The sequence below is a fragment of the Trichosurus vulpecula genome, chromosome 6, assembly GCF_011100635.1.
Source record: "Trichosurus vulpecula isolate mTriVul1 chromosome 6, mTriVul1.pri, whole genome shotgun sequence".
In the NCBI taxonomy this organism is placed as follows: domain Eukaryota; kingdom Metazoa; phylum Chordata; class Mammalia; order Diprotodontia; family Phalangeridae; genus Trichosurus; species Trichosurus vulpecula.
Window position 1 is genome coordinate 235,469,632 of NC_050578.1, and position 25,754 is coordinate 235,495,385.

General features: G+C 35.6%; 1 protein-coding gene across 2 annotated transcripts in view; it reads left to right on the plus strand.

Annotated features, from left to right (window-relative positions):
* GAS2 (growth arrest specific 2) overlaps nucleotides 1-25,754 on the plus strand; it is a 149,467-nt gene that overhangs the window by 84,936 nt on the left and 38,777 nt on the right. For both annotated transcript variants that reach the window (XM_036763326.1, XM_036763325.1), the window contains exons 6-7: nucleotides 3,780-3,924; nucleotides 13,112-13,219. In XM_036763326.1, coding sequence (XP_036619221.1) covers nucleotides 3,780-3,924; nucleotides 13,112-13,219 — 253 coding nt within the window. The remainder of the gene's footprint in view (nucleotides 1-3,779; nucleotides 3,925-13,111; nucleotides 13,220-25,754) is intronic.

Here is a 25,754-nt window from a genome sequence, read left to right on the forward strand (position 1 = left end):
TGAAGAGAATGAGGTTCAGAGTGGCAATTGACTTGTTCACGTTCATACACTGAGTAAGACAGTGAAGCCCAAACTGAAAACTACATTTTTTTTACTTCAAGTTGGTCTATTTTTCCTGTATCATCCTGCCTTCTAATGAATATTTGTTTTTTTTATACAAGATTTAGACACAAGATTAAAAACAACACACATTAAAAACAACACACACACCAATTTCTTTTATATGGCCATGAAACTTCCTCCCCCTCTCTCAGATAAACCATGTGTGTTTTATTTGAACATTATAGTCTGCTGAACAGTTTTAGTAAGTTTCTGGGCTTCTGTTTCATTTTTTTCTAGGAAATAGGAGGGGCCATTCTCAGAAGCCTATTAGAGGGTAATCCTCCAGGCACATTCTTTCCTTAGCTATTTAATTTGTCTTATGAAGACAGAATAAAAGAAGAAATTACCTTGATGTGGTCCATCCTGTTTGTCCACTGTCAGAATCTATGGGCACCATGATTTTTTTGGTGGATTCAGCCTTTTGACTTTTTGTTTTAATCTCAAATCTGTCTAAGAAAGTCAGGTGCATCCAGGGGGACATTTAATAGCCCCTAATGGAAATCTTGGGAAAAGTAGAACTCAGAATTGGTCTAGACTATGGAAAGTAATACAAATAAAGAGGTAGAAACTTTTAAAGAAGGGGAAAAGGCCAATTTGATGACTAAGTTAACTTGCAGGTGTAAGCCCCCATCCAAGCAGTGGGTAATAATTTACAACCTGTTGGCATGGCTAGACAGAAAGGCAATAAATGAATTGTATATAACTTCATTAGACAGGCCGTGCCCCTGCATGCCAATACTAGCACAAAGCTTGTATTTTAGGTTTTAGATTTATTTCTATTCATTCACTTACTGTGTGCATGGGCTTGGTTAACTTCTCAATTTATCCAGATAATGTATTATAAAGTCCAAGGATCAGGATTTTCCGTGGACTACTTTATTGCTGGCTATTGTGCTTAGACTGTGAATTATTTATATTTTTATGGACAATGCATCTGCATTTTGTAGAAAACAGTAAGATTCCAATTCTGTAATTTTCTCATTTTTTTGGTAAAAGATAATTGTACTTTGTTTTTGGTGACAAATATATTCCTTTAAAAGTAATGAGTCAGCCACATTTTAAAAATGGAATTGTAGTATTCCTTTGACTTAATTTATATTTTAGATGTTTATATTTTTGATGATTCGTTATCAGTTAGTGAATTCTATCACTTTAGATTACTATAGTCTCTTAGTCAAGAATTTAATGATCAAGAAAGAAATACTTAAATGAAGTAAAAATTTAAAACCTGAAGGGGCTAAACAATCGTGTAGCCTGAAACCTGCCCCCTTCCTTTATTCCTCTCCTTTTCCCCCTAGGACTTTGAAGAGGTTAAAACACTTACCTAAGATACAGTTTGTGTGAGAACCAGCACTAGGGCCCAGATTTGCTATACTCTCAGTTCAGTATGTTTTTCATTATGCTATTCTTCTGGGGAGTTCAATTTAAAGGAACTCTGCAAATGATATCAGGTATTATTATAGCTTAACTTTGTTTAAATGCCTTTTTTCTTTTCATTAAAAAAAGAGGATTCAAAGAAGGTGGGTTAAGAATTAACAGCTGTGAAATGAAAATTTTAACAAAAAGAAAACGTGGTAGATCTTTGTATAAAGGGAAGAATTACCTTATAATATGAATAATCAACTTGTAGTTTTAAAATTAAGGGCATTTGTGAAAAAAATTTAATTTAGAAAAAAAGTATAACACACTGGCATGAACATGAATGCAGATATTCTCAACCTGGGATTCACAGAATTCATGGTTAAATTTCAGGGGTTCCATTAATTTATGTGGAAAAGTTATGTCGGTATTATAATATAATTGGTTTCCTTTGAAATTCTATGTAATTTATTTTATGCATTTAAAAACATTATTCTGAGAAAGGGTCTGTAAACTTCACCATACTGCCAACAGGGTCTATAACACACACACACACATACACACATACACACACACACACAAACACACAAAGCCATTAAGAATTCCTATATTAATACTTAAAATTATCTCAAAACATATTTATATTATTTTATTTTCCTTTGTAGGAATGATTTTCTTCCAGTTATGAAATTGTATTATTTACCCCAAATAGAAGAGATAATGGTTCCAAATTTGAAGTTATTATACTTCGCAGATATATACTTAATAATTTTTAATGTTTTCAAATAAAAAAACAATTAGCAAATTCACGGACTAGAATTCTATTGCACAAATTTTATGCCAAAGTTTATGAGAGAGAGACTGTCATATTTAGAAATGTTATTGTCAGCTGATGAAAATGCTTGAATTTTACATATCTTAGGTCTCATAAATGTGCAAATTTCAGTTAATACTTTCCTATACTTAATATCAAGACATAAGTTCTTATTAAAGTTAACCCATCACAATCCAATATAACAAATAACATCTAATTTGTACATTTGCTAATTATTTTTCTTAGCTGCAACTATTAGTCTGTGTTCTAATAATGCATAAAATTTAAATATATGTTATATATGCATATAAAATTCATATGTGCATATGTTTGATATATGTAACATTTTATATAATAATTTTTGTATTTCATTTAATCCAAGTAGTTACTATTAATTTTAGGCATGATTTCTGAATTTTATTCAAAAATATTTTTATTCTAACTTGGGAATGTAACTTTTAATGTAACTGTGAAATTATCTATTTTATACAGGTTGTATTTGTGTATGGAAATTTATAAAATGTTATCTATCATGCATATAGATGCATGTGTTTATACATATGTATGTTGATTTATATATATGTGTGTGTGTGTGTGTCTTAAGCATACATATGTGCTCATGTACACATACAAATGTATATGTGCACATGTACATTTATATAAGTATATACACATGTATATATGTGTGTGTGTGTGTGTGTGTGTGTGTGGTATACTGATCTGTCATCTAAGCTACAATTCTATGTCTACCACTACCTAATGAACATTTCCATTTGAGTATTCCAGTTTCAACTTGATTCAGCATGTCCAAAACTGAGCTTAAAAAGAACTCCTCCCATAAATAGTTTCCTCCTTCTCTGACCTTTCTATCAATATCACTCTTCCTACAGTCTCGCAGAGGCAACATCTTGGAATCATGCTCACCTTCTCTTATTACTTAGATCCTTGTGTTTGATCAGTCACAAAATTCTTCTGACTTTCCTTTCAAGCTCCTTGATGGTTTCATTTTCATATTTATACTCCCAACCCTTAGTATATAGTAAATGATAAGTAAATGTACATTGAGTTGAATTAAATAGAGAACCATTATGGGTTCCAGAGAAGGGGCAATAATAGAATGAAGGTGTATGAACCTCAGACTGTCTGGATGGATTGGAAGAGGGAGACACCATAGTTCTCAAAGTCATCATTTCTGTACTAACTTAAGAATGAAAAGAGATCATTTATCCTTTTGCTCCAGTAGGATGTACATCGTATGGTCTGTGGATCCTGAGTAATTCACTCAACCTCTCAGTAACTTAGGCACCTTTCTAAACTTATACATGGAAGGGGAGTTGTAGATCTAAACAAGTAGAGAGAATTTTTACCCTAGAATTTCCCTATATGATGAAATCACAGGTTTCGACCAATTTTTTTTAAATGTTGAATATTATTCCTATATATTATACATATTGCTTAATAAGGATAATGTGGTGATGATTTCTTGCCTTTCTTTTAAACTAAGGTATGGTGTGGAACCTCCAGGCTTAATAAAGCTGGAAAAAGAGATTGAACAGGAAGAAACACTTTCAGCCCCTTCTCCTTCCCCTTCTCCCTCCTCAACAAAGTCTTCTGGAAAAAAGAGCACAGGAAACTTATTGGATGATGCTGTAAGTAAAGCCAGTCAAACTTCTGACCAAATGCCTAGTGATTCTGGCAACTATAGATTTAGTCACAGTTGATATTTATAGTTGTATGATCCTGGGTTAGTCATACAGCCTCTTTGTGCCTCAGTTTCCTTGTTTATAAAATGTGAGAGTGGGCCTCAATGGTCTTAAGATTCCTTATAGCTCTAAATCAGTGATTCTAATATCTATGACTATATGCTTGCAAAGCACCTTAAATACATGATGTTACTTGACCTTTGTTGCAACTCCATGAGGTATGTATGAGAATTATTCCTCCCATTTTACAGATAAGGATGCTGAGGTCCAGAAATGTTGTGACTTTCCCCACAGGCACCATAGTTGATAAAAGATTAGAAGTGGAGTTTGAACGAATGTCTCTCCTGACTCCAAGCCCAGCACTTCTTTGACTATGCCAGGCTAATCTCCATTACATATACGTACATATTATATATGTATATACCTACATACATATTACACCTACTTATGTAAGTAGATATATATGACCAAGTCCACATAATTGAATATGCCTAACACTTCTACCTATGACTGAAATCTGGGGAAATGAATAAAGAGATTCCTTGTAGTGACCTCTGTGGATTCCATTTTGTTTGACAATTGTAGACCAGACCATAAATTTAAATTAGACTACCAATTGAACATCCTTTAATAGCATTTTTAAAAAAATATATGTGTCTCTTTGCATATACACACTTTTATATGCCTTGCACATTGTAAACTTTTAGATCTTATCTATATTGGTTATTTCCAGCAGCAACTCTCTGAGGGGATCATGATTCCCTTTTCCATGGATAGAAAAACTTGATTCATGAAATCAAAGAAAGTTAAGAGTGAAAAGAGAATAAAAATGCTGTGATCCCCATTATAGACTGCATTTAAGAAAATGTTTATAATTTATCTGGGTGACAAATGCAGATTAGATAATTTGAGGGTATTTTGAAGTGTATACCTTTTATTCCTGTTTACACTTTATATTCTGCATTGCTCTTTGCCATATTTGTTTTGGATGCCTCCACTAAATTTGTGTCCATGGATATGACCATAGATTCTTAAAGATTATACTAGAAGTACACAAACTTTGGCAACCCCTTCCAGATTGGAAAGGCTTCAAGTACTTGTATCGGGATGGATCCTGTCTTTATCATCCATGGGCCAGCCCAGCCAAATTTGGAAAGGTTTCACACTTTGTCTGTATTTCCCCTGCCTGGCACTTAATAAGTGCTTAATGAATGCTTATTGAATTATTATTAATAATAATAACTAACACCTATATAACACTTGCAAAGTACTTCAAAAATATCTCATTTGGTCCTCACAACAACTCTGGAAGGTAGGAGTTATTATCATCCTCATATTATAAATGAGGAAATTGAGGTAGAGGTTAAATGTCTTAGCCAGAGTTACACAGATACTAATGAAGTTTCTGAGGTCAGATTTGAACTCAGATCTTCTTTACTCCGGGATCTAATTTTCATTTGAATGGACATGAAATGTAGTTGCTTCTAAAGGTTGTAGGGAGTATTGATTCCAAGAGCTTTGAATTAAATATACTTTATTATTTCAAATCTACTTTAAGCTCATGGAGGAGTTATTAGTAATTTGATGGTAGCCATTTTATTGTCTATATAGGGGAGAAGAATCTGGATGGATATGTTGGCCATGGCCAGAGTCTTCTTTCTATAGATGCTGAGGTTACCCAGGACTAGACAGTGAGAATAAAATGAATACTTGCCTGCTGAGATTAGACCATATGTAAACTCGAAAGAAAGCATGACAACCTGTCTCCTTCCCTCATATGACAACCCATTCTTTGTTACTACTTTCAAGCTCTTCTTTGTAAAAAATGAAGGAAATATTACATCTTTTTTTAAAAAAAGTTCCATAGCGATGAAGAATCCTATATACAGTCTAGTTGGTTCTAGTATCATTGCAGTGAGGCTCGGGTCATTGTTTAGCCATCAATATGTTCTCACAGAGAAAAGTAACACAGCCCAGATTGTGCCCTGGCCAAACATCTTTGTGTACCTTGACTCAGCTTAAGAAAAAACAAAACATCCCAATGACTAGGACAGTCCAAAGGATGCATTAGCTGCTTTTGGTGACCGTTATTTCTTCATCTTTTGACATCTTTGAGCTAAGATTGGTAGATTAGTTGAAGTTATCACAGAGGGGTCTATTGCTCAGTCATATGTTGGATTAGGTGACCTCTGAGGTCCCTTTGAACTCTAAGCTTCTGTGATTCAGTGATCTTAAAAATATACACAACTGATTAACAGTGTCATGAATGAAAGAGGTGAATGACTCTAAAATTCATCTCTACTTAATGGGAGTAGGAGGTAGAAATAAAAATGAATGCTCTTCCAAATATGAGGCAGTAGCATCTTTATATAAAGGAAGAATGTCTCTTTTTCCTCTTCTTAATTGTGAGACTGTGGCTAGATAAAGTACAGTATAGGATCCTAGTGATTTCGACTGGTCTTGATAACTCAAACACCTGTCTCCCTGCCCCTGCAGATCAGATCAGAGATGTCTATCAAACAGTAATGTATGTCTCTGCTTTGCTTTGGTGGTATATGAAAATATGTTTTATCAGGACCTCTTGGGGATATTGGGAGAGGCAGAAGAGAATTAAAAGGATAATAGTTAAGGGCTTCAAAAATTTTGTAATTTCATTAATGTAAATTATAACTACTCCATATGTTAAAAGATGGAATATATCTGTATTCATATCTACACACACATATATATGTTATTAAATATAGAAATAGATATAAATATTTAGCTCCCCTTGTGAAAAACTTGGTAATGAACCTCTCCAGTGTTATTCAGGATATTCTTTAGTCAAAACAAAACAAAATTATACATATATATATATAAATATATATATAATATATAAATATATATATATATATATCATATAGCATTTTAAATTTTGTGAAGTGTTTTCATGTTATCTGATTGATCCGCACAACATCCCTAAGAAGGATATGTATGTGAGGGGATGGTGAGGCAAGCTGAGGGGAAGCCTAGAAAGGGGAACATCTTGGAAAAATTTATCACTAAAAATCTGAAGTAAAAGGGACTTCGAAGACTCCATAGTCAACCTTGTACCTAAAAAAACACTCCTTCTTTAACATACCCAAGAAATGGTCATTCAGCCTTTGCTTTAAGACTTCCAATGAGGTAGAACCCACCACCTCCTAAAGTGGCCCATTATACTTTGTGATAGTTCAAATTGTTAAGAATTCTTCCTGACATCAAGCCTAAATTTGTTTTTTTGAAACTTTTACCCACTGGTCCTACTTCTGCCCTGTGGGTCAAGAAAAATAAGTCTAATTTTTACATTGACAATCCTCCTTAAAGAGAGTTATCTTGTCTATACCTATCACCACTGCCCTCAAGTCTTCTCTTTTCCAGAAGAAACATGTCATTGATTACTTTAACGTTTCCACATATAGCAGGAACTCAAGGCCCTTCACTCACCTGGTCACCGTCTTCTGTTCTCCTTTCAGCTTTTCAGTGTTCTTCTTAAAATGTGGCACCCAGAACCAAACTCAATACTCTAGATGGGGCCTGACCAGGGCAGAGTACAGCAGCATGTTTGGCTTTGTATTCTTGGATGCTAGGCCTTTCTTCATGCAGAGCAAGATCACGTTAGCTTTCCTGGCTGCTATATCATACCATTGACTCCATTCAGGAGAAGTGGAATGAAACTAAAGATATCTGAAAAGGGCCTTGAAAGCCACTCAGTTGACCCAACCCTGTATAATGTTCCAGATTCTTATGTTTTTTTAAATGGTAAATTTCTAAAATCAAAATCAGCCAAAATTATAGTCATTTTAATCAAAGTACACCAGTAGATATTTCTTTGTTGTTTATCACTAAGGAGAAAACAGCATGCTGCCCTGTTCTGTATGCAGTGTGTCTGTGGCTAAAGAGACCAATACAAGCTCAGAAGGTTCTACCACAAGTCAGACATATGTCCATATGAACATTTGGGGTAGAGATGTCTCTAAATTTGTTTATCTCACATTTCTTTCAAGCTGCTGCAATTCTGCTTTGACACTCTAGGTGTTTCATAAATGAAATGTTTCATTTGAGAGGCTGTGGTGACAGGTTAAAAAAAGGAAGTCACATAAAAGTTACCAGCACTTTCAGTGGGAGTTGCAGATGTCTCTTAGGAAAGAGAAACCACTCCTTTTTTATGACTATTCTACAAGATACCAGTTGTGAATGGAAATTCATGTGCCATTTTTAAAATTAAAATTAGAATGTAAAATGGCCATAAATTGTTTGTAAGACCCGGTGTTTGCTGAATAAGATTTATTAGGTCTTTCGACTTTGGTAAAATGAGCTGTGTCATTTGCAAAAAGAACTAGATCTATGTTGAGATATCACGTTCAAGCAAGTGTTCTGTTTTTTTTTAACAAATAGCATCCTGCCAGTATTCAAACAGCCAATGTCTCCTCATATTTCCTCCTTGAGCCTAGTAAGAGAATAATGAGATAAAAGAAATAGATGGCTCTTTTAGGTGGCCAGCTCAAAACACCTCCTTTAGTCTGGATATCAGTAGGGAGGGACAACAGGCATCTATCTATCTAAGTGAATTTATTCATTAGCCCTGAAAATCATTATTCAGTCTTGCTAGAATAGAGAGAATAGGATGAATTCAAACCTGTGCCTTCTCTTGAGAGCCAGTCAATGTGATGAATAAAGTTCTAAGAAAAGATTAGTATTCTTCCTCTACCTAAGCAACTTCCTCTGTTTGGGGTAATGATAGATGGTATAATTCAGGGTAATTTAGTAACCCTAGACATCCCCATTTCATCAGAAATCTGGCCTAAATGTTTGGCCAGTAGCCAGAAGGACATCTGCCAGAGCCCATCGTAGCAACCTAGCTCATCCCAAGGTAATGTAAGAAGCACAAATTTCATTATCAGGTATTTCCTTCCTAACAGCATATTTCCTTTGCCCACAGAATACTCTTGTTCATAGACTCACAGGATACCAAAGTTGGAAAGGACCTCAAAGGTCATCCAGTCCAACCCGTACCTGAGCAGGAATCCTTTCTGCAACATTCCTGACAAGTGGTCATCCAGCCTCCACTTGAAGATCTCACGATGGGCAACTTATTACCTCCTGGGGCAGTTCTTTCTACTTGTTGGACAACTTTAAGGGCTTCTTTATATGAAGCTGAAACATCCTCTCCATACCTCTCTCCCTTACTCGTAGTTATGCCTTCTGGGGTCAAGCAGACTCCATCTAATCATTCTTCCATGCAACCATCCTTCACATATTTTGAAGACAGCTGTTATGTTTCCTATCTCCACACCTGTCTCCCCTCTCTTCTCCAGGCTAGACATCCCAAGTTCTTTCAATTGTTAATGATGGTATATAGTTTCTAGCCTCCTCACTATCCTGATTACCATCCTCTAGATATGTACCAACTTATCAATGCCCTTCCAAAAATCTGCCCAAAACTGAACAGAGAATTTCACATGTGGATCAATCAGAGCAGCATAGAAGAATTCTGCTGGAAGAGGCTTCAATTATCTTCCAGTAATCTGACTCCTCTATCCTGATTTTTACCTATAAAAAACTGAGGCCCAGAAGATCAAAGTGGTTTTCCCAAACTACTCTAGGTCATTAAGTAGTGAAGCCAAATTCAAATCTAATTCTTGAGACTCATGTTCTTGACTGCCATGTTACCTTGTTGAATCATGATGAGCTTGCTGACTAAGACAATCCCAAAGGCTTCTTTAAATAAACAGCTGTTCAGCCATTTCTCCCTCCAGCCCTTGACATCCTATACTTGTGGTGTATAGGACTTCAATTAACTTTACTTCATTTCTTCTACTTGTATTTGGCCCAAATAATCGGTCAAGGTTCTGGGGATCCTAATTGTTTCACAAAACATGATAGTCAACTTTTCATCTGGTCTCTTTCACCTGCCAAAGCATCTATCCCTCAGATGGAGAGCTTCTAGTATTGAGAAACTATCTACCTGAAGGCTTGTGTGATATGACTTCCCAAAGACAGATCCCTCAAGGAGATGTTTTCTGTCCTTGGGGATGTTAGACTGTGGAGATTTCTTTCAATTCTCTAGGAGCACTGCTCTGTCGGGAGATGGATAGCATTTTTTTTATCATTGAGTCCTTTAGGATTGTCTTGGATCATTGTATTGATGATAATAGCTGATTCATGAACACTTCTCAATTATACACTATTGCTGTTACTGTGTACAGTGTTCTCCTGTTTCTGATCACTTGACTTTGCATCAGCTCATGTATATCTTTCCAGGTTTTTCTGAAGTCATTCTGCTTGACATTTCTTATGGTACAATAATATTCCATCAAAATCATATACCACAACTTTTTCACTCATCCTCCACTTGATGGACATCCCCTCAATTTCTGATTCTTAGCCACCAAAAAGAGCTGCTATAAATATCTTTGTATAAGTAGGTCCTTTTACCTTTTTTGATCTTTTTGGAATATAGACCTAGCAGTGGTATTGCAGAATAAAAGGATATGCAGTTTTATTTTGGGAGCCCTGCTCTGAAGGAAAATTCTCTTCTTCATGTCCTCATTCTTCATGTCTTCTTATTTCCCATCATATGGTAGTCAGAATCTTAATTTATGAATTATTTAACTCCATTGACAGTGAAGCAGCCTGGCTCTTCTCATCCCAGAACTCTCTGCCTTTACTAGCTATGTCTAGTCATCTTTTGAAGATAATATTAGGCCAGATTTCTCTTCCTTTACCATGAATACCTGCTCTGTGGCAATGACTAGCCAACAATGTAATGTAGTCATGGCTCACCTCTCAGTCATCCTTTGGTGAACCAGTTTTCTCTTGGTCATGATCTTTAAGTAGTTCTGCTTTTACTAACAAGAAAGGGTTTTATAAGTAACTTGGGATATGTGTTGGATGATTCAGAAACAAGTGGTAGAGGTGACTGTTCCCAGGTTTGTACTATTATCCTCCTTGTTTCAAGAAATTTATCTGATCTTCCTTCACAGCCCCTATTTGTGACAGTGAATCTTCCCCCTGCCCTTCCTTCCACCACAACTTCCACATCTCATTTGTGCACCCATTTCCTTCCTTCTTTTCATCCCTATTGTTCTGCAATTGTCAGGGACCGTTGTGGTGGGGATGGGGGTGGGGGTGGAGGGGAGAATGGTGTTTGTGCTTAACTAATTTACACTACATTGTTAGGAATTCCATGTGTTATTCCTCTATGAACTATTTTACCTTAGAAAAGAGCTTCATGAAAGGAGAAATTTATCAAAAAAGAATTTATATTTTGATAGAATTTCAGATATTTGGTCACTTAGTTGGATCGATCAAGATTTTTGGTCAGGGGATCAGGCCATGCTTCTTTAGAGCCCAGCTTATTACCTTTTGGATCAGGTAGATCCAAAAGTTGTATTAGAACTACCTCCTTTCCCCTTGTAACTTGCGCTTTCTTTTCAGAAAATATTCAGGGAAGAAGGCATGGGACGTAGCATGGTACATTTACAAATCTAACCTATTTTGACTCTTAGTTATGAAGCTATGGGAGATCCTACTTTCCCTTAATACTCATTATTATTCAAACACCATATGTATACATCATTTAGTACATATATTGGCTTTGGCTTAAACTTAAAATCTAATTTGAGGATGTAATAGTTATGGTCATGTGTTATGTAAATAGATGTACAGAATGTATGCTTCAATTACATAAAACATATAGGTAATAAGTGATACATTTGGAAACAAGGTTGGTGAGCTTGGATGTCTTTGCATCATTATATGGACTCCTAGGTGGTTCTGGGTATATCAAGAAAGAATCCTTGGAAGAAATACTAAAGTTCAAAGTAAAATATTAATGTTTTTAATTTTGAAACAACAATTGGTTTGATCATCTCTTATTTTGCACACACTCAAATTTACTTTTGAGGAATTACAGAGAGCAAAGCGATGAAGATATACATCTCATCATGACATTAAAATTTTCATCACATTTGATTTAATCACACAACAAACTTTACCTGGAAGGGTGAATGAAGCTTATAATTCTTAGACTACTACATTTCATAATCATCATCATCCTTTTCATTTTTCCATCATTGTCATTCAACACACTTCCATGATATGTGTATTATATACATGGTACTCAGCCAGGTACTGGGAAGATAAATAAATATGGCCCTATAATTGCAGAACTATGACGGGAATAGAAAAAAGACAACTCTAGAAGGCGAGCATAGGAAAAGTATAAAGGGAAGAGAATATGAGTTCAGGGGATAGGAATGATCATAGCATTGATGTATTTTCAGGATGATTTAGAGGAACAAAAAGATGGACTGGGTTTTGAAAGGTAAGATAAGCAGATTAAAGGGAAGACATCCCTAGCACAGAGAAGTGGCATGGGCAAAGGCCCAGAAGAAGGAATGTGCATGGCATATTGGGGAAATGATGAATAAATCCTTTTGGCTTCATCAGAGATTTGAGATAGAGAAGACATTTTTGTTGAATTTAAATAGCAGGATTTTAAACTGCAGAGGTGGGGAGGTGCAAAATGGCAGAGATCCTGGAATGTTGAGACTTTGAATGGTATTCTTGTGGTCAGTGGGGAGCCATTGTGGTTTTTGGATCAAGGGGAATGGCATACTGAAAGTGATGTTTTAATAAGATATATCTGGCATCAGTCTATGGAGTTGGGAGGGGGAAGACTGGAATCAAGGGGGCCAGTGAAGGTTATATTGCTACATTTCAGAAATCATGTGATAAGGGTCTGATATTATAGTATTGGCAGTAGGAGTGGAAAAGGAAAGATGGATGTAAAATAAATTATACTGGAACAATGCCCTTGGACAAAACTCTACAAATGTTGCAGTTCTGAAGTGTATCTATGCCTTTGTAAAGGTACCAATAAGTGCCTTCAGGAAATATCATTAGATGCTAACATTTGTGTATCTAGAGCTAAATCTGTTCTGTATTTACACAAATCCTGGTACAGAGTGACTATTATTGGTCAAATGGATGATTGCACATCAACTTGAAAGTACTATATATATGTTAGCTATTATTAGTAACAACATGAATTATCTAAATCCCAGATGTTCTTCAGGAGAGAAAATAATAGCCTGCTCTTATGTTACAGGTGAAACATATTTCAGAAGATCCTCCTTGCAAATGCCCAAACAAGTTCTGTGTGGAGCGTCTCTCACAAGGAAGATACAGAGTTGGAGAAAAGATCCTTTTCATTAGGGTAAAAAAAGTTTTAATTTTCACTCAGTTGTTCAATCTACATGGGAATATTGAGTACTTGGAAGGGGAGGAAGGGGATAGGGTACCAACTGTTCTCTTTTACCTTCTTTTTGGTATGTATATATACATATTAGAGCAGAGTGTAAACAAAAAAAGAATGGAAAAGCCAAGAGATCTACTTTGATGGTTTTTAAATGAAATATAAAATGAAATCAAACCCCTCTTTAAAACAAAGTAGTCGTTAAATTCTTCCTGTTTCTTATACATCTCAGACTCAAGCTTCAGTCAAGTTCAAGCTCTCAGTTCCTAGTTTGTTTGATTTTTGGTTTAAAATTTTTTTCTATATCATCTCAGCAAATGTCTAACAGTTTGGGAGTATATAATACAAATAGTGATAAAATGAAAGGAATTTTCATTTCTTAGATAAGTTCCTAGATCAGAAGCTTTCAGCGTTGATTGTGTAATTAATGTTTTAGATCTGCCATTGAAATAAGTTGATGATCTTAGTCCATTTCTGAAATTGACATTTTGCCTAGAAGCCTTGGCAAAAAAGGCTAGTTATTCCAGGAGTTATTCTAAATGAATATGTTTCCTATTTTAAGAAGTGGTACATTAAATTCAGGTTTCCAAATCTCTTCTTCATTTCTTCTGTGATTGGTTTTGCAGATAATCATGACTTTGGTTTCTTAAAATAGTCTTCCACCTTTTTCTAAAACTGGATTCATTTTTTTAAGGAAAGGAAATTATATTTCACTTTTATTCCTAAAACATCTGCAGTTAATATAATGGATATTTTATGGTGTTGCTTAAACTCCCGGCAGTGCCAAAAAAGTGAGTTCACAGGATTTTTTTCTTTTATGCTTATTTGGTCATCTTAAAATATTCAACCTGTTATTATGAATTGAATTATGGAATCACATAATTTCAGAGTTGGAAGAGACCTCAGTGGCCTTTTACCTGGGAAGGAATATCCTTTACAGCAAAGCTGACAAATGGTCAATCAGGGAAAACACTGCCTCTTCCTATATTATTTGGGGATTGGAATGATTGCAAAGACATTTTTCTTTTTGTCAAGCCAACTTGCCACTTTGAAATTTTCATCCATTATTTCCCCTTCTCCCTTTTCAGCCAAGCAGCACAGATCTTTTGATTTTCATGGCAACCTTCAAATACAACACGTCTCCACAACTCTTCTCTAGACTAAAGATCCTTAATTCTTGCAACCAACTCTTGCAATCCACTTGTGATACAAACCCAACACCCTTTACCATTTTGGTTGCCCTTTTCTAGACAATGTCTAATTTATCAATGTGTTTCCTATAATGTGGTGCTGATAATTGTGAACTGAGATCTCCTTACTCTAGATGTGGCCAGACCAGGGATTATCATTCCTTGTTCCTAAATGTTCTTTCTGTCTTAAGACAATCTAAGATCATATTAGCTTTCTGGGCCATCATGTCATATTCTTGACTCATATTGAGCTTGTAGCCTACTCCAACATGTCTGGATCTTTTCCAAATAACTTGTTTGTCTAGGTATGTTTCGCCCGTCTTATATTTGTGAAGTTGTCCTTTTGAACCGAAGTAAGACTCTATATTTATCTCCTTTACATTCCATATTATTAGACTAGGCCAATATTTTAGACAAAGATCTTATATTTAATCCTGACTCTGGAATCTACTGTTAGGTATCTCCCTCGACTTTGTGTCATGTGATAGTCTAACAAACATTCCTCCTATAGTTTTAGTAAGGAAATTGATTGAATTGTTAAAAAGCATAGTGTGAAGAACAAATCTCTGAGATTATATACTAGAGACTTATTCTAAGTGGACAGTCACTACTCTTTCATTAGGGACATTCAACCACCCCATTATATTGTTATCTAGACCTTATCTCTCCATAATTTCCACAAGAATAGTACTACTAACTTTGTCAAATTCTTTGCTAAAATCTAGGTAAACTTATATCTGTATTATTCCCAGAAACTGCTAGTTTAATAACTCTGTCCCAAAAAAAGAGGGGAGGGGAACTAACATCATTTTTGCATGACCTATCCTTCATGAAGTTGTACTGGCTTTTCGTGATCCCCACTACCATTTCTAGATGTTTCTTAATCATTCCTTTCATAATATGTTCTAAATTTTGCCAAGTATCAAAGTCAGGCTCACTGGACTATAGTTTTCATACTCCATTCTCTTTCATTTAAAACATAAATGATATCTTCCTTTCTCTAGTCCTATGGTACCTCTCCAGTTTTCCATGATCTATTAAATATCACTGAGTGGCTCAGCACTCATATATATCAGCTTCTTTAGGAACTGAGGATATTATTCATCTGGGACAAGTGCCTTGAGCACTTGGCACCTAGATTCTCTCTTTCTAACTATCCTCTTATTTTCAATTTTATTATTTGGACATCAACTTCCTATTAGCCATTTAGATTCTGTCTTTTGTGGTCCTAAGGTCATTCTCCTTGGCAAATGAAGAAAAAGCAAAGTAACCATTGAGTAGCTCTGTCTTCTCTTTCTGTCATCAGCTATCATTGTTGAATCCATTCTAACTAGTGGTCTTCTTTCTTTGAACATCCTCTTTCAAAAATATGACTTCTAAAAATGGAAGTTTTGTTATCTTTAGCTTTCTTCACCAGCCTCTCAGGTCATCTTCAATTTTAGCAATATAAATACTTTTCTTACAGGACCATGCTATTCTTTCATATTTATCTTCTATTACCTATCTTTGCTTCCATCTTTACATATTTTAAAAATCATAGCTGGTTGCCAATTTCCCTTTATATACATACACATTGATTTCTCTAGACAATTTACCCTTCTTGTCTTCATTGGGATTTTTTCTCTGTGTTTTCATCAGAATCTCTTCTTTGGGAGGTTCCTATCCCTTCTTGGATGACATTCCCTATATAATTTTAGTATGTGGCATCCTATCTATCCTTTCTCTGAACCCATAAATCTTGGGTACATATAAACTATGCCTGGCTTCCTCTCCTTTTTTCCATCACAATCTCTAAGATGAAACACTTGTTTCTATCTAATTTCTTTCATTTTCTTCATAATAACCATTTGTCTCTTATTGGTCAGAATCATATTCAGAATAGGAAGTTACTCTTCAATTTCTTCACATTTTTCAGGATGAAATTATTCTTAAGCTAAGTCAGGAAATTATTAGCACCACTTACCATCTTCAGATTCTTGGCCAGGATTTAGTAGTGATGCTTTTTAGGTGCCTATTGGAAGTATTATTTGTGCCCATTTGAATCATCAAGTGAGTAACTGTCTAATTGAATGAGTTCTATGAGGTTTTGGAGGCAGTCTCCAGGAAGCTTTGAGACCTTACTGTTTTATTAGGTCAATAGGGTGCTGCTTCAGTATCTCTTAGCGTGGAATTGCCAACCACCACTACTCATCTCTTTTCTTTCCAAATTGTGCTGGATAATCTAGCATCCCAAAGCACCTGAGAATCTATGTCATCATTCTTTGGCGATCAAGCAAATTCTTCCTTTTAAATATTCAGCTCTTTCCTCTTCAGGAAGAAACTTTTGTTGGTTTCCTGGCTCCAACCATTCAATAAACCTTCTTCTTCCCCTTCTCTTCTAGGTGACATTCTTCCATCCTCCAACCTTCTCATCCAAGTAGGATTTCCCCTCCACCTCTTCCGATCCCTTTTCTTCTTTTATGTCACACTAGAGCCTTCTTTTACTGTTTTGTTTTGTTCTGAAGGGATACTTGATTCCACTTGATATTCTTAATAGAAGAGCTATCTCTCTAGTTCCTTTGCCTTCTCTTCCAGGAAGTAGATCAACCTGTACTTTGAGCATAGATAGCAGTACTTTAGCCTTGGCAGAGATAAAGCTATCACAGAATCTGTGAAGTTCATTGTAAAGTTCTACCTTCCATCCATCCTTGTGAAAAGTGAGACCCTAAGACTTTGCAGTTCTTTTTAGTAGCTACCCTGGAGAGCTATGGTGGCAAATTGTTTATGGGTTTCCTCAACTCCAGAAATGTCATTTTCCTTCTCACCTCCTTAGGACCTGAGGGAAAGACCATACTCTTTCCCTTTGCTTCCAAAGATTTTATGTACCTTTCTTTAACTGCCTTATCAACTATTTTATTTTCTTCCTTTAGTCATTCATCTCTTCTTTCCTTCTACAACTCTTAAACCCTACTTCTCTTCCTTCAGCTGGAATCTTTCTGCTCCTTCTCAGGCCCTTCATCTTCTTCTTCTCTTCCTTATTTTTTTCCAGCTCAAATCTTCTTTCTCCATCTCCCCTTTTTTGTTTTTTTTTGACAGGGCAATTGGGGTTAAGTGACTTGCCCAAGGTCACACAGCTAGTACATGTGTCAAGTGTCTGAGGCCAGATTTGAACTCCTGACTCCAGGGCCGGTGCTCTAGTCACTGCGCCACCTAGCTACCCCTCTCCATCTCTTCTCAATGCACTGTTCCTCATGCCCATCTCATTGAGCTCCTGTCCTTCCTCTCTCCTTTTTCCCCTCCTCTGACATCTCAATCCTCCCATGTTCAGATGTGGGTTTCCTTCACAATTCCAGAACCCTCCAAATCACCTTCACATTTTTTCTTCAGCTCAAGTCCTTCTGTGTCTTCTCCCGAATGATTTCTTCTCACAGAGGCTAACAGCCGATCACAATATGAGTTATTATGATTTAAGTTTTAAGATCATTATGTTCCATGTTGTTATTATTGTTTAGTCATTTCAGTTATATCCAAGTCTTTGTGACCCTATTTGGAGTTTTCTTGGCAAAGATACTGCCATTTCCTTCTCCAGCTCATTTTGCAGATAAGAAAATAGGCAAATAGGGTTAAGTGACTTGTCCAGGGTCATAGGGCTAGTATTTGTCAGAGGTTGGATTTGAACTGAGGTCTTCCTGACTCCAGGCCTGACACTCTATTCATTGCACAACCTAGCTGCCTTTATACTTCATAATAAAATATAAAAGAGAATGTCACTTAGTGAATATTCCAACTTCCCATCCCTATGGCAGAGTGTTATGTCTTCTTTAGATGTTTATGTATAAATGTTCTTCTTTCTTTTGGGGGAAATTGGAGGGAAGTTTCTAGATTTGTTATTTCATTGATGTAGAGATCTATTGATTAGCAAACTCCTTTTACAAGTATAGATAACTAACTTCTGTAGTTTATAACCTTAGAGAAGTGCTCATAGCACTGAAATTTTAAGTGATTTGCCCAGTGTCACATAAGTAATATATATAAGGGAGACTTGAACTCTGAGGATAGTTCTCTATCTATCTGGGCAAGTTTCAGCTCACTCTGCTTCTCTATTATCATGAAATTATACATAAGCAAAATATCAATTAATATATGATTCATGTATAGGTTTAAATATGTATAGCAATATTTTCAATACAAGTCATCAAACTGCCATTTCTTACTTTTAAAGACAAGCCATTACTATTTTTCTTTTTAACTCTAAACTATTTTTATAGTACTCAGTGATGGAACTGAATTGCTTTTGAAAGTGTATTGTGTCAGATCACTTATGAAATTCCAGGTTAAGATTTCATTTTCAGTGTGCACCTAAATATCTGTTCCCCATCATTCTTCTAAAATTCCACAGGAAAACATGTTCTGAGCTTCATTGTTCTCCATCATCCTTCTAAAATTCCATGTAAAATCATGTTCTAAGCTTCATTGTGATGCCTCATTAACTGAAGTGCTCCAGTGGTCTAGGAACTGTATTGCCCTTTATTATAAGCTCTGGTGCTCTGGGGTTTTATCATGTGACACATCACTGCCTCTAGGAGTCAAGAAGAATGCAGTGGGGCATCAAAATGGTTATTTTTAAAAATTTTAAAATAACTTTTATTTAAATATTTTTTTAAAAAATAAGATAATTGTAACTGATAACAAATGTAGGAAATTAATTGTTTGCAGTATTGTTCACAACTTTCCAAATGTAGGACACCGGAAAAAGTACTGATGACTAGGTGGTAGAGCAGATAGAATGCTGGACATGGAGGCAGAGTATTGGAGTTTAATCCTGTCTTAGAAACTTAATATCTATGTGACTCTGGGCAAATTGTTGAATATTCAGGCTAAGCATCCTCATCTGTAAAGTGGGTACAATGATAGCACCTACCTCACAGGGTTGTTGTGAGGATCCAATGAGATAACATATGTAATGTACTTTGCAAACCTTAAATCCATATATATACATACATATATATATATATATATATATATATATATATATGTAAATGATCATCGTTGTTGCTGCTATTGTTTATTGTCATCATCGTTACTGTTGTTTTTAGGGATAATCGACTGGGGTTTGAAACCTAGCTTTGCCACTCGCTACCCGTGCGATCTTGAAAAATTGCTTAACTTCCCTGGGTCTTATTTCCCTCATCTAGAAAATGAGGGGTCGGACTTAAAAAACCCTAATATTCCTTGTAACTCTGAAGTTCTGATGTAGCTGAGATGGGATCTACGAGCTATTCTCGACAAGAATACCTTGCCGTCCAAAATATTGCAAGGATTCTGGAAGGTCGACATCTTCTTCCAGCAACTTTTGTATTGCTTTGTGTGTGACTCCAAGAGATGTTTGAGCAACAGTTTCAGTTACTATGTAATCAGCAGTAACTCTTACTACTTTCTCTGGCCTCTCAGGCTCATTTAAGTCATTATGGCTTTGTAAATAAACATTTGTGAGCGCTAGAACTCCCTTTAAAAGTTCCTTTTGGTGAATTTCTTCACAAAGAGAAAAATATTGCTGTAATGCAACTTATTAGCCCCTAACAAGTTTGGAATTTTCTATATTGATACATTTTAAAGCTGGGCACATGAGTATGACTATATACATGAATATGTGTGTATATGTATATATATATATATATATATGTATATATGTGTGTGTATGTATACAAATCTTCCTATGTGCAAAAGTTGTTTCTATCTCTAATACTCAATGTAGCCTTGACTATTTCAGAGGATTATTTCAGAGTAACTTTTTAAAAAATTCTTTCAAATTGTGGTATAATAGGAATATCTCTGCACTTCAAATAAGGAAGACTTGGATTTGATTCTAATCTCAGATATGTACTAATTCTACAGCCATCAACAAGTTACTTAAACCCTCTGAGCCCTGGCATCCTCTTCTATAAAATGGAGATAGTAGTGCTTATTCATTTGGTGTTTTGAGGACCAAATAAGATAATTTGCATGAAGCATTTTGTAAACCTTAAAGTGCCATATAAAGTTAGCTATTATTATCAAATGATTATTTGACTGCCATGTGCAAGACAGTACTAAGTTCAACGGGAGGCAAAAAAAAGAATATAATACAATCCTTAACTATGTGCCTTATAGTGGGAGAGGTGGCAAGAAATTACATTAGGACTGTTAGATCTCAAGTGAGTTATCCGAGTATGAACTGGTTCATTTGCTTTTCAACATCATGAAATCAAAATTCACCAATGCCACGTGTAGGAAAAGTCCCTCATTAAGGGGCCATTATTTAGTTTATTCTACTTATTTCCAGTCACATGTTTATGAATTTGCATTGCTTATAACCCTTTATCCTAAGTGTGTTAAAATTTAAGACTTTCTGCATGTGGGACATTATACAGAGACAAGAGTACACATACATCTACATGTTTATTTATGTACATGTATCTTTTTCATATATATGTAATATATATGTATATATACTGTCATATTTGACTAATAAGGGTCAGAAAAAATAAGCAAAGAGGCTTTAAACTGAAGAAATTGCAGAGAAATGGAGACAGAGAGACAAGGGCCACTACAGAGCCTGTAGGAGGCAGCATAGTACAATGGAAAACCTATTTCCTTTGGCATCATAGGGCCTGAGTTTGAGTTTTTCTGCTACTTACTACTACCTATGTAATATTGTACAGGTTAATTCATTTCTTTTGGTTTCAGTTCCATATTTTTAAAATAAGGATGTTTGATCAGATGGCCTTGAAGTTCCCTTCCATCTCTCAATCTATGTATGATCCTTTGATTTCCTGTCAAAAAAAAAAGCCAACAGGCACATTACATATCTCAACTCATCTATGCTTATGTAGAATATAAATATACAAAAATATCTCTGTACAGATATATGTAGCCAAACATCATGGCCCAAATATAGAGAAAAATGTAGGTCGTTTAAAGACAGTAGGATGGTTGACACCAACTGCAGATAGAATAACCAAACCTTTGTTCCAGTGGGAACCGATTCTGTTGCACCCCTCCTTCTAACTAATAAAAGCCAAGTCCTCAAGCTTGAATGTCTTGCATTGCCTTCCTTTGGGAATCCTTGTTTTGTTTATTGGTTTATTGTAAGGATCAAATAACAAAAATACAGGTCATTTCAATTATTCTGTCTCAGAGTGGGAAAGATTTCAGTTGGTTATGAATGACCCTTGTATTTAGATAAGACTGATGAATTTCATGTGTTGATTTGTACCCAAGAGCTAGGGTTTACCTAACTTAGAAAGATTAAAGTTCTAAGATTAAGCCATAAACTTCTCCATGTATTTTTAAAAGCATAGCTTGAGTCAAATTTTTACATTTATTTTTATAAACTTTTAGTCACTGTCTTTATCACTTAACAAAGTTTCCTCCTGTTGCATTGGTCTAATTGGTCAATAACATTTACATCAGCATCAATTCTGGCTCTATCCATCAAAAGTTACCTAATACACAACTGGGTACTGTATTTTATCAAAAGCTTTTTTTTCTGTATCAATTGATATAATCAAGCAATTTTATTTTTCTTGCTATTAACATGCTTTCTTATGTTTATAATGTCAAACCAGTTCTGTATTCCTTGTATAAATCCAACCTGATCACAGTGTTTAATATTTATGACATGTTGCTGTAACCTCTTGGCTATTTTATTTAATTTTTTGGGTCAGTGCTTGTTAGGAACATTAGAATATAGATTTCTTTCAATGTTTTTTGATTCTGCTACCAACACCATATTTGGGTCATAGAATCAATTTAGTAGGAATCCTTATTTTGCTATTTTTGCAAATACAGATTCAAATTGGACGGAGGGGTATGCATCAGGTTATTTAGCTGGTCCCTCCTCTGTTGTATCTTTGATAAGCTTCCTTTCTACTGTGAAAACTTAGAGAGGTTTATTGCGGCCAGCCTCTTCTGTACTATAGGAGCAGTTTTTACCTTGTTTATAACCCCTGGAGGTAGATATAAGGTCAAAGCCATTTCTTCCTGTCTTCAAGTTTAGAATGAGAAACTGACCTTGCCACAAATAGGACCATAATACTTTCCCTTTCCTTCTTGGAAATTCATCAGCTCTGTTCAAGACTGGCCCTAGGGAAAATGTTTAAGGAGCTGAAGGTTGTCTTTCAAATCACTCATTTCTTTCTCCCACTTTACAATCCCTACCATCTTCTGAAGGTTCGCCTCTTAGGGACTCAATATCTCATTGCTATTTTCTGGCTGCTGTCTCCAATAGCATCCAATGCTCTGGAGTTTCTTCTTCCTCCCTCTCCTTAAACTCCTTAAAAGGTGGTCCAGTGTGCTATTGCTTTATGAGCCTAGCTTTCACAGAGGTGACACTTATCTGATCTAGGAAAGTGAGAGGAAAAGGTCTATGATCTTAGGACCATGACTTTAGAGCTGGAAGGAACGTTAGAAGCCATCTAGAATAACCCTCTTATTTTACAGGTGAGGAATCTAAGGTCAAAAGAAGTAAAGAAACTGATTCAAGTTCACATAGATGGTAGGATTCAAATACAGGTCCACTAACTCTAAGTCCAGTGATTTGCCTCCCATAAAACAATCCAAGAACATGTTACCTTTCTTAGCTGAATTAATATGTCCAAAGGCTGCTGATGGATTTATATGCCATCCTCTCAATGTAACACTTTTCATTTTGAGGACTCAATATTTTCTCCCAGAAGAGTGAGCAAAAGTTAAAACTCTGAGCCCTTAGAGTAGGCCAGTGAGGGAAATACTTATGATTAGGCTGATTTTTTGGCATCCATGAAATTATATAAGCTCTGTAGTCATGTTGTACACTAGTTCTTGCACTATTAGACAAAGTAAGTGCCATATTAATGACTGTAAAACTACAATGGAATGGGAGGAAATATTACAGACTATAATGGAATATAATAAAATATTACAAAACTATAATGGAATTAGAGAGAATTATTAAATATTACAAAGCTCTAAATTTATAATCTATTATTTTATCCAAGAGCACCCATTAAGAATAACCAATAATGAACTCAATAATATTAAGGAGAGCAAACATTGTTTGTCCATAGAAGCCTGGTCTGTTGATTTAGAGGAATCATAAAAGGAAAATAGGCCATTTCTCCATCCTTTCTACCCCAAACCTAGGTTCTATACAAAAGTGGGTTTGTGACATCAGATATCCTTTTCTTAGGAGTCAGACATATTTTGGTTACAACATGCTAGATTTCAGACTGATTTGCATTTGCATTTTTAAAGGCTTAAATGGAGAATTTTGCTCTAGTTTAAGAAATACGATCACAGAGGCAATTTAGAGAAAATACAAAGAATAATTTAATCTGAAGCTAACTGGAGGGATCCTGAGTGGTGGCGAGTCACCTTCTTTGAACTGCTTCTGAATTCAATCATCTCAGATCAATGGAAGGGTCATGTCCGCAGTTACCAATTCTGTTTCTTTTTTTTTTTTAAACATAAAAATTCTATAGGACTAAACCAGGGCAGGAAAATGAACTCACAGTATCCATCCCAGCAAGAAACTAGATTCTGTTGCTATAGCAACTCAGCCTGGAAATTTCTTCTGGGACTTGCTGTGGGGAGGTCCAACAATAGTGAGTGAGATGACTTTTAGGGCTACTGTTTTGATACATATTGATTTAGTGTTAGTAAAAAAAAATAGCACAGTTCCAGCGGATGAAAAAATGAAATGTTACATAGTAATAACAATGGGGTTTTAAACAAGTAACAAGGAGATTAATGCCTCTGTTTACATTCATGGAAACACTGCATAGACTATCAATATAGGGATGATTTTTTTTTCACATTGCAGAGGCTTTTGGGGAAAAGCCATTGTTCAAAAACTGCATATGTCAGACTCTGACCTCAGACAAAAACCTGGGGAAGTAGCTGTGGCTCTTTCAGAAATAGGCCCTGCCTTGTTAGTTCTGGTTCATTGAAGAAAATGCTGGATTTATAGTTAATGAATTCCTCCACTTCTCTCTGTATCCGTTTGAGCAAGTCATTTAACTTCTCTAGTTTGTAATCTGAAGCAGTCAGATTAGATGAGCTCTGAGGTCTATTTCATATCTGCACCTGTGATCTTATGATCTGATTTGATTTCTGGTTCCACTGCTTAATAGCTGAATTGTTTAGTGGTACTGTGGACAGAACCTCAGACTTGGGTCTGGAAGACCTGAATTCAGTCCTGCCTTGGGCAGTTGCTAGCTGTGGGACCTTGGACAAGTCACTTAATTTCTTTCAGGCTCAGTTTCCTCATCTCTAAAATGGTAATGATAATCCTGGAACCTACCTCATAGGGTTATTGGGAAAATCAAATGAGACAGATGATGTGTAAAGTACTTTTTAAAACTTAAAACGCTATATAAACATTTGCTATGATCATCATGGTCATCACTGTCATCATCATTATCGCCAAAGTTATCCAATCTCTCTGGGCTCCAGTCCCTTCCTCCATAAAATGGGAGTGGGAGGGCTTGGATTAGATGACACCTTCAATTCTTAGGCCCTTTCCAACTCTAAATCTAGGATCCTTTCCTGTGAAATGGAAGGTTTCACTAAGAAAGCACCACTGGAGCTTAGAACAGTATCCTATTTACTTGAACCAGTTCTTTGAAATGTAATTCATCATCGTTATAGCTGAATGTTTTCAGATTACACATCCCTTACTTCCCTGGCCACTGCTACAGATCTGAACATTCTTTGGGAAGAAGAAGGCCTGACATTTGAAAATTCTGGGCAAACATTTTGTTTCTATTTCAAAATTTAAATTCTTCTCTTGTTGTGTTTATACCCCATAAAGTCTGCAAATCAAGTATTGACTCTGATACTCACTAGATGTGTGATATTGGGAGATCCACTAAACCTGGTCTTGCCTCATTTTCCTCACTTGAAAAATGAGGAGATGGAGCTAGATGACCCTTCTAAGGATCCTTCTAAACTTTTATAGTCTTTGATCTATGAACTCTCAGATTTTATTTCCAATTTATTAATGGTCATTAATGTAATTTGAATTTCAGAGACATCTTTCAGATGTTTCCCAAAGGGTTTAACACATGTAAATTAACTCTTCCTCCACTGAGATAGACATTTTTTCTTAGAAATACAAAAATAAATAAGAAATCATGTTGAAATGTAGCTAGGTGATAAGATGGTCTTTTTCGTGATCGTTATCCCCAAACATCAGAACAATTCAGCCTTAGAAAAATGTAAACTAACCTTTGATAAGAGATTGCAGACAAAAAAAAGCATAGCGAGTTTGATGTCCCTTGGTAAATGAGAGGTTTGATCTGAAATAT